Genomic DNA, 10061 nt, shown 5'->3' on the forward strand with positions numbered 1-10061 from the left:
GAAATTTTAAATGGATTTGTTAATTATGGTTAACTCTATCTCTAGATGACCTGAAGGAATGAATGATCTTGCTTGCTCTTTTGCAGTATTGATCTAAAATTGCTGGAATCCTTCTCAGTTTAGTGTTGTGTCTGTGTCTTTTGGTAGTAACTCTTCGGGTTGTTGGCTCTGTGCTGATTTTCTCTTTTGTTACTGTCTTTCAGATGGGACACCCAGGCATGCCACATTATCCTCCCATGGGAATGCACCCTATGGGTCAGAGACCACCAAATATGCCTCCAGTTCCCCACGGCATGATGCCTCAGATGATGCCCCCCATGGGAGGACCACCAATGGGGCAGGTAAAGCAGTTTTACAAGATTATTTTTTCTGTTCTTTCTTCACATAATGATGTCAGGCAATCCCTGAGGTAGGTAAGTCTCATACAGTAGCTTGCAAATGGTAAGGTTAATAACTTGGGATGTTTTATGTCACAGTTCCTACCCAGGCAGAAATTTCTCATTTGTAACAGGTAATTGATGCACCTCATGTGTAACTTTAGTTGTAAATAGCCATAGGTGTGAATCTGTACTTTTTTTTTTTAAAGCTTTTTGTTTAGATTAGTTTCCTTTGGATTTTGAAGAAGTAAGATTGTCTTACTAGTACATGTGAGATACAGAATGTGGGGGTTTTCTTTCGGAGGTAGTAATGGTAAAGAACTTGGTGTTTCTTTAGTTCTTGTCTAACCCTTATGTCTGCACAGATGAAAATTGTAGGGACATGCAAGGGAAGAAATTGTTGCATTTTGAAACTTGGTGAAATTTGTTCTTGAATCCCAGGGAGTGGTTTATGGTTCTCTGTATATACAGTTGGTCATGTCATGTGGTTGAAAAATAAACTTGACCATTCAGATGGACAGGTGTGAACCTCGGTTGACAGGTAAAGTGTCCAGAATCATATCTGTGCTTATTGCAGATTTAAAGCTTTTATTTTAAATGATGGGAGATCTTCTCCTCTGTGATTTTTGATTAAATTCTAGACTTGTGAAAGAATCGATATACTTTCTGGGTGTAATAAATGTTCTAGTGATACTACGTGTGACGATGGTTTGCCTCAGTGGAAACTAAGTGTTGTCAGCTAGACCAGAAGGGTGAGGTAGAGCAGAGCAGACAGAGGATGGCAGGAAAGGTTAACCTCTGAGAAGAGCCCACAAGGTCGTGCTGGCAACTCATTGTCTTCCTTTGCAGTACCTTGGATAGTGTGTGGGGGTTTTTTATGGGTTGGGTTGGATTGGTTTGTTTTGGGTCTTTTTATTTTTTTTTAAACTGGTGTATAAAAGCTTCGTGGGAATCTCTTCTGTATGATTTTGCAGCCTTTTAGAGCTCCTGGTGTAAAAGCAATGCAGTTTTAAAAGCTGAGGAGAATTTGACTGTTAGCTGAATAGCTAATAGTGTGAGTTTTTCTGTGTGTTCATTAGAAATGGAAGTAACAATTCTGGTTTATTCTTTTACTTAACAGTTCTTTTGTAGCTTCTGTTCCACCATTCTCACTTTCACATATTAAATATCTCAATCTTAATGCTTTAGTGAGCAATATGGAGAACTGGGGATTTTTTGGTAGCTGTAGAGCAAAATGTTAAAGATTAAATGGCATGGCTGAGAGGAGATGGGAGGCTCGGTTTGGAGCCTTAATGATGAGACAGGACGGTGATATTCCCACATGGCAACTGGTGTGCTGGAAGCATCAGCCTGTGTTTTCTTGTTTCCTTGAATGATAAACTCTTTCTTCCAGCAGATACTGGAGGTTTACTTGTGAGGCTCTGCAGGAATGGATCTTTTGTGGCTTATTTTTCTCCTTTCCAAGGTGAACCCTGTAGAACAGATGCTTTGCATGGATAATAGTAACAGCCTCTTGTTGGCATCATTCAGTGGAGGGTCTTTTCAAAAAGAATTAGCTCCCGCTTTTTATTTTTATTTTTCCTTTTCTGACTTTGAGTTCGTGTTATGCACAAACAGAGCAGTGGGCAGAGTCTCTCCAGGACCTCAGTCAGGGCTTTTAAGTAGTTTCACACGCTCAGAGCCCCCTTAGGCACAAGGAGCGGTGGGGCAAGAGTGCTTTCTTCTCCTGCTTCTACAGGATGGCGAGAAATAGGAGGGGCCGCCTTCCAGTCTTTCCTTCCTCCCTCGCCCTCCCAAGAAAACCTTGTGGATTTGAGGGTGGAGGAGTAGCCCTACCACATATCCCTCTCTCCGCACGAGATGCAAGATGAGGAGAGTGGTAACCTGATGCTCCCTGAAGATACAGGGGGATGGGGTCACTTGGCCAGCCTGCCAAGGACTATAAAGGTAAAGGGGCAATAACTGAAAGGTTCAAGGGGGTTGACTTCTCAAGACCTGTTTGGGAGGAGTGGCCAAAAGTTCGTGTTTGTAATGACCTCAGTTATCTATTCTGTTCCTTTTGCCACTTTTATGAGGCTTGTTAGCTCTTAAAAAGCCGGGATCAGCAAACATCATGGGGAACAGGCAAGGTATTAAATACTTTAAGTACAGTTATCACTTTTTCATTGCATCACTTCTGCATAACTATCCCTTAGAGACTATAAGCGTAAATATTTGAGCAAAAGCTGGCTTGTCTGAGCAGCAGTTCTGTGGTTATTTTGGTCTCACCAGACTACCCAGCAAACTCAGATACAAGTCTAGGCTCAAACTTTTGGTTTCTGTAGCGTGGTATGTCCCCATTACCAAGCTCATACTCTTACATGGTTTAATACTATATGTCTATAGAAAGTTCTTTATCCAGACCTTTAAAAATAAAAAAATAGTTCAGTTTTGGTTTAGAGCTTTGACGTTTAAATTTAATAGCCCTCTTTACCTTGAAGTTGTTTGCAGCAGTTTGTTCTAGTGTCCCTGTAAAGTGTTTCTTCCTATTTGCAGATGTAAGAAGAAAGGGAGACAGGTTGAAAGTTGTCGAAAAATGTGAGCAGAACTAATCCTAGACTCTGGATTTACCTTTCCTTTGTTTAATTTGTTCCGTGTGGCCTTAGAATTTGGCAGAAATCTTTCCCAACCTTTATTTTTTCCTGCTTTAACTTAGTATTTCATTAATAGCTCATTAAGAGATCACACATCTTACCATTTGCTGTTGTTCTTTAGTAGTTTAGATAGTCTTATTTATTAATATTACATATCAGACTTTGGAATACTGCAGACACGTTATTCCTAATGTCAGTTTTGTAGGAATGTAATGAATGAAATTGGAACTCTACAAACCTACCTTTTTGTTACCACGTGCTTTAAAGGATTATCTTTTTAATTTTTTTTTATTAAAAACTAGTATCAGGTAGTTAGTTTTAAAAACAAAAGAATCCTCACATTTTATGTTGAAAATACATTAAAATATATCTGGAATCCTCTTTAATTATAGATGCCTGGCATGATGCAGTCAGTAATGCCTGGAATGATGATGTCTCACATGTCCCAAGCTGCTATGCAGCCTACAGTTCCGGTGAGTTGAACTTAACTTTTCTGATTTTTAAAACGTCTTTCTGTCAGTTGCTGTGCTCGGTTCAGTATGGGCATGCCTTTATTTTCTTCAGTTGGATTATGAAGAAGGTATTTGCATGGAAAAGGAGAGGGAAGAGTTGACAGATATTACAGATGAAGTCTGTCTCTCTATGACGCGGAAAAGGCTAAAATTTCTTTCCTATTAGCATAATCTTTCTGGAGATTTAAAGTAACTGTAGAAGCTGCGCTTAAAGAGTTCTAGCCACTTAAATTTAGGAATAAATTGGTTTTTATTTTCTCACGTGCACATAATACATCACCATCCTTGTCGAACTCTGAATTTTTTTGTAGTGCTAAGCGCAAAACCTTTGTTACTGCTTTTGTTGTTTATTTTAAAAGATGAGTTGGTTAATATTCTAGTCGGTTTTTTTTTCATTGAGAGTTAGCTGCAAGACATCTTTAGTTCATCTACTAAATACGCTGTGTGTAACCAGATGTATTCACCCTCTGGAGTAACAAAAGAAGAATCACAAAAGAAGAATACAAAGTTTCTGCAAAATAAGGGGCAAAGGGACTGTGGGGCAAAGAATGCCATGTCACCTTGGCCTGTGCTAGGTGACAGAATTCCTACCAGAGGGATGCTAATTATCTCAACAGTGGAGAAAAACTTTAATGCTTAGGATTTACCAGAGAGAATCTTTCTGCCAGTTACAAGCTTGTTTCTCCCTGCTGGTCTCTGTTTAACGAGATGCCAAGAGGCATTTAAATAAAAGCTGATAACTCCTTAGGCAAATTTGTGGGAACGGTGCTTAGTTCTTGTGCTCATGTAGCTGCCTCCTGATGCACCGAGTATTTTGGAAGGCACCAAGTAGGAGGGATGCTAGTGATTTTCCTCCACTTCGTGTGCAGAAGTTGTTATGAAATTCTCGCAGGCGACGCTCGTGGAAAATTTTGAAATAATTTCAGATCTTCAGGAAAAAAAAATGAATAAAAAAAAAATCCCTAAGGTGCTCTGGGCAAAAGAGATTTAAAAGGAGAGGAAGGGATTGGTACTAAAATGAGTCTAATTTTGAATTTTACTGTATATTTTGACATATTCTGTCAAGAAGGCCGATGGTTTGATTTTCTAATGCTGGGTTAGGAATAAATTTGGAGTCAGTTAAGGTATTTAGGAGGCAAAGGAGCATGGCAAGACGACTCCAGCTTTTGATTTTGCCCTTAACCCTCTTGGCTGTGATCTCAGGATTGCTTAAATCTTCGCACGTAGTGTTCTCATACCTCTGTGCTCTCGTGTGCATGCCACAGCTTGGAAATAAAAGAAGGATTAGAAATTAAAGAAAGATTTTTACCGCCTCTTATTGCAAAGTGCTTTGTAGATAAGTATAAAAAAAATAAAAATTGAGACCATCTTTGCAGCCGTGATGATTTGCTTCGGAAGCTTCGTGAGATGATTGTCTCGCGAGGGTTTTGTCCGTCTGATGGAAAATAACCTTGTCCAGGTGGAAAATGGAACGTGCAGCTCGCTGGGGCCAACCGGATGGTTTGTACTGGCCTCAGGGCTCTTGGCTCTTGACTTTTTCACCCGAGCGTGGTGTTTCGGACTGCTCCTGCACAGGTTTGTTAGCTGTCCCGTGATCTACGGAAGTGTTTGCTTCCAGAAAGCTGGTTAGAACCAGTGTAATTCTTAAAAATTACTCTTTTCAACTTGATTAGTATTCTTGCAATGCTTGGCAAATTATAATGGAATTTGGGGGAATAAATGGAGGCACAAGGAAGGAAAAGTGTCAGAAGGATTTCTTACTGGAGACATTTAACTGAGGTCTTCCTTAGCTGGCAGAGTAGCTGAAATATTTCATATACACAAAATGCACTTTAAAGGCCTAAAGTTGATGGTTCACCTGGTTTAGTCCTGTTGGATAACATCAAACATAGCTGTTCCAATATGATTTCTTGTCTCAAACGTAGTTGATCCAGTATTTCTTTTCTCTCTTTAACAAATTTTGCTTTTTTACTTGAGGAGTTTTCTTGTTAATAAAATTTGTGGCAAAGACCTAAAAGATAAACTTGCAGAGATAGAGACACTGGGAAAACTCCCTTCTGAATTCTCTTTAGCTTTTTCCTTAGCTTGAAAAAATTTCAAAACAGGGTACCTGTAAGAGCTTTGCTTGTTTGCAGGCAGTTTTGTGGACACAGCAATAGTGTGTTCAAAGGCTTATGCCACGTAATTGTAAATGAAGCTCCCTAAGATGCTCCAGCAGAAATTCAGAATTGGCTTTTCATTTGGTTTGGTTGATTGGTTGGTTTGTTGGGTTTTTTTCCTCCAAACCTACTCATACTCAGATAAAGATGGGTACTGAAAATGTGGCAAAAGGACCCCCTGCTGTAGTTTATTGTATATATTGCTTTTCTGCAAAGTATCTTCCTGTTCTTAATTACTTATTTAAGGAGCAGTAATAATTAAGTGGGTGAAGGGAAGCTAGGCATCCACATTTAAGGCAGTAGAGCATTTTGTTGCTGAAAGCACTTGTTTGCATGTGTACTGGGTTTATTGGTGATTTAATTACAATTATATTCAGTACTTAATGGTCTGTTGATTGCTTCTGCAGCCAGGAGTGAACAGCATGGATGCGCAAGTAGGTGAGTGTAAACAATTTGTTACCATTTTAAAATATTTCACTGAAATTAGGTTAAGTATTTAAAAAAAAAAGTAAAAAAACCCACAAACTTTTCTGTAAAATGCAGTTCAGCATTTCAGTAACATCTTCATTGATTCACAGAAATTTTATTTTTTCTTTCAAACATTAATTAGAATCTTTACATAGAAAAATAAGACACCTCAACCCTTTTTAAATGATTATTATTATTTCATTTTTTAGGTGTAACACCTCCTGGAACTCAGGTACGTGAAAACCAAAAGAATTTTGCAATGGCAATGTGGTGTCGTGCATACATGGCTTTACAAGAACACTTTGTAACTTATTTTTCTTCTTTCATGGAGCTTCATTGCTTATTTGACTATCAGTCTGTAATTAACATTAATAATTAAAGTGTCTGTGTTTTCTGTTATATTCCCACTGACTTCTGAGCGTCACAGTCACTTTGTTTCTAGTTTTAAGTGCCGGACAGCAATTTGAGGTGTTTCTTATGATGCTTTTGGGTCTTTTTGCCCTACCTGAGTAGCAACAGAATGGCATTGTTACATTAAATGAGATTTTTTCAGATTTAAATTTTTGAGCTAGGTAGTTACTTGGGGGAGAGTTGAGGTTTTATTTGCACAGAAGATGACTGAAGGTTGTTCCTCTTTTTTTTTTTTTTCCTTCCATATCAGTTTATAAGCAGATTTCAATTTTCTTACATCTGAGTGACTTTTCACCTGTTAACATATGAGTGAATATTTTGTTTTGGCAGTTCTAATGTGTGTAGGAGAATTTGGCAGACAATGGCCCAGCCTTCCTCGCTGTTCTTTAACGCTCCTGCCCTTAGCAGGAGACACCAGGTTGGGGTTCCGGTATTGTTCACTCCTGTGTGATTTATTGGAACCTTTATTAGCGTTCGCAGCTTACGGAGAGTTTTGTTACCAAATGCCTTAGCAGTTAAAAGAGAATGCCCATAATAATTTTGACAGCGTCACCGAATGTAAAGTACTGACCTCAAAAAGAATGCCAGACACCACTTCATCAGTTTTGCTGCTCGTTGGTGATTTAGCTTAACTCTCTTCCATCCGCCCCGATGTCTTGACATTATTTGAAATTTGCTTTTGTTAGTGTCTCCTTGCATGGTTGTGGGAAGACAGCATAATTCAGTAATTTAAATAGGAATTAATACTGGGTAGGTTGCATGGAAGGGGATTTGAGGAAGGTTAAACTTGCAAAGAGGATGGTGGCATGCAGGCCACCATCATTTTGTGAGGTTTCAGTAGTCTTCCACCTTTCCATCCAATGGGAAATAGTTGATGGAACTGAACTGGTGCTGTATATCTTAATGGGGAAATTTTTGAATCATGAATCAATGTAACTTTGTATTTAGGTATGCAGGTCACCTGGAAGCAAACTCAAATTTTAATAATAATAACCATGAAAAACTTCCAGTTACTATCTGATTTCTATTGAAAATTTGTAAATATTAAGTTACTTCTCGAGAAGATAGCCCAGACATCTACCTTTAATTTTCAAGATGGTGAAAAAAAGTGGTTTGGCTAGATAACTGAGAGGCGGAATCTCTAAAAATAGTCGTGTGGCCTCGGCAATACCCTATTGTAAGTTGATGGTTGTTGCTTTGAAGTTTGGCTTGCTCTGTTTTTTACTTGGCCTGTTTAATGTACATGTTGGAATGCAAAACAAATATTAACCAGAATGTCTTTTCAGAGCTCTGTTTTGTTTCGCCCTCAGACAACGCATCCCGTAGTTTGCGCAGCCCAGCAAACGGCCACAACCAACAGTTCTGTTAACGAAGAGCACTCTAAACAGGTTTATCCGCTTTCCACTTGTACTCAGCATTTTTTTCAGTGGCTTTTGATAGCATCTTGGTCAGCAATTCCTCTTGATGGTTAATAATGGTATCTTTTCTTTTTCCTAGAAATCTACCTGGACAGAACACAAATCACCTGATGGAAGAACGTATTACTATAATACTGAAACAAAGCAATCTACGTGGGAGAAGCCAGATGATCTCAAAACACCTGCTGAGGTAAACTAAAGACAGGTGAAGATTACTGTCCTGTGTGAGTTTGTGGGAATGCAGGAATTTACGAGCATAACCGTCGTGCAGGAAGAAAGCTGTGCCGATAGGTTATTTTTTAATTTCTTTTTTTTGGTAGGAGCAAACTCTTCAACTAAAAAATGTTTAAAAAAACCCATGTATGTTGCGCTCCTTATGTTTGTCGAACTTGAGGCTGCAAATGGACAAAACTCTTAATAGTTTTCCTCAAATTTTGATACGGAAAATTTATCAAAAAAGATGTCTTCCCCTAATATTTAGATAAGTAATAGGTGTCTTAATTGCTAGAGTGGATTTTCCTTGGAAAGTATATGCCTTGTACTCATTGATCCTTGAGTTATTTCTTGGTGTAGCGTTTTGTGGCTTGCTTCTAGCAACCCTTTTAATTTTAAAACACCCTCGTAAGTTTAAGCTTACGTTTTTGTTTTCTCTCCATTAGCAATTGTTGTCTAAGTGTCCCTGGAAAGAATACAAATCTGATTCTGGAAAGCCCTACTATTACAATTCCCAGACAAAGGAATCACGCTGGGCAAAACCCAAAGAGCTCGAGGATCTTGAAGGTAACGTGAGCAAAACTGAGTAGAGAGGGTGGCAGCGAGTTGCAAGCTGTGCCATACGCACAGCTTTTATCAAAAAATTGGTATAGAAGTGTAGCAGTCGAGCTTCTCTTAAGAGGTTAAACCTACTGAAATAAGCTGTATGTGGTGGAGTTAGTGCAGAGACTTGTGTGGAGCAGTCGTGCCCTGAAACTTCTGGACTAGAGTGTATAGGTTACAGCTGAGTAAAAATTGCATTTTGGGTTGGTGCCTTGGAAGAATTTTGGGAACAGTCGTGTATCTTGTACTCGGAGCACTAGTACTCTCCGCTGAAAACCAAAATTGTAAGGCTTTGCTTAGATAACAAAGCTGCTTTGAATTTTTGATGGAAATTACTTTGAAAAACTATGATGCGGCAAAAATACATGTAATTTTTTATTGCCCTTCTGTGTTATAAAGGCAGTGTCCCCTTTTGTACAACCAGCATACGATGCTGTGCTCCCGGATTCTGGTTTTAGCAAGGTTTTATTTGGTATTATAAGGGACATGAGATTTTGATGGAAAATCAACAGAATTAGATGGGATAAGCAATGACTATTTGAAGTACTAAAATAATAAGAATCAGTGACTGTTAGAATAAAAAATGAAATATCCATGTCAGTAAGCTTGACTTTCTGATCTTTAAGGAGCACAAATATTAAAATTATTGATAGTAACAAAAATATTTAAAGCTATGGTTTTATTAAATCAAGTTAACAGTAACATTTTTTTACCGTGCATGTATAAACTATTTCTGAAGCTCTGTTTTGATTAGTTTTTCCCCTTTCTCCTCTAGCAATGATTAAAGCTGAAGAAAACAGGTACGTGTTCTAAGGGTAAGCTAAGGTTTTTTACGTTAAGGTGCCTCCTTCTTAAAAATGGAATCTAGTCCTTGAATCTTGAAGCATTCTCGTTGTAGCTTGTCATTCCAAACAGAAACTTAATAAAGACCCAAATAATGCGTTTTAAGTTTCTTTTTAACTGGAATGATTGATGTATGGCAATACACACTTTTAGTAAAGTGTTTCCTTTCTTGGGGTTACGATTGCTTTGTGCTCTTCTGAGATCCAACCTTTGTAACTAGACGTAAACCTCTCGCTTTATTAACTTATTTAAACTACGAGTTTCCCTAAACCATTAAGTTGTATGTGACTGTTCCTGGGTTTTTTTGATGCTCATAGTACAAAGCCTGAAGAGTCAGCTCCAGCCACATCTACTCCAGCTGCCGCGGCGGAAGCAACAAACGCAACCACTGCGGCCACGACTGCTGCTGAAGGAGCCGCGGCTG

General features: G+C 38.6%; 1 protein-coding gene across 1 annotated transcript in view; it reads left to right on the forward strand.

Annotated features, from left to right (window-relative positions):
• Positions 1-203: 203 nt before the first annotated feature.
• PRPF40A (PRP40 pre-mRNA processing factor 40 homolog A (S. cerevisiae)) overlaps positions 204-10061 on the forward strand; it is a gene marked incomplete at its 3' end in the record, with an annotated part of 19834 nt that continues 9976 nt past the window's right edge. Inside the window, exons 1-9 of the mRNA XM_009876423.1 lie at positions 204-341; positions 3403-3483; positions 6089-6119; positions 6359-6381; positions 7871-7948; positions 8058-8168; positions 8638-8758; positions 9570-9594; positions 9955-10061. The exon at positions 9955-10061 is cut by the window's right edge and continues 229 nt beyond it. Coding sequence (XP_009874725.1) covers positions 204-341; positions 3403-3483; positions 6089-6119; positions 6359-6381; positions 7871-7948; positions 8058-8168; positions 8638-8758; positions 9570-9594; positions 9955-10061 — 715 coding nt within the window. The remainder of the gene's footprint in view (positions 342-3402; positions 3484-6088; positions 6120-6358; positions 6382-7870; positions 7949-8057; positions 8169-8637; positions 8759-9569; positions 9595-9954) is intronic.

This window comes from Apaloderma vittatum, unplaced genomic scaffold, assembly GCF_000703405.1.
Source record: "Apaloderma vittatum isolate BGI_N311 unplaced genomic scaffold, ASM70340v1 scaffold18449, whole genome shotgun sequence".
Lineage (NCBI taxonomy): Eukaryota > Metazoa > Chordata > Aves > Trogoniformes > Trogonidae > Apaloderma > Apaloderma vittatum.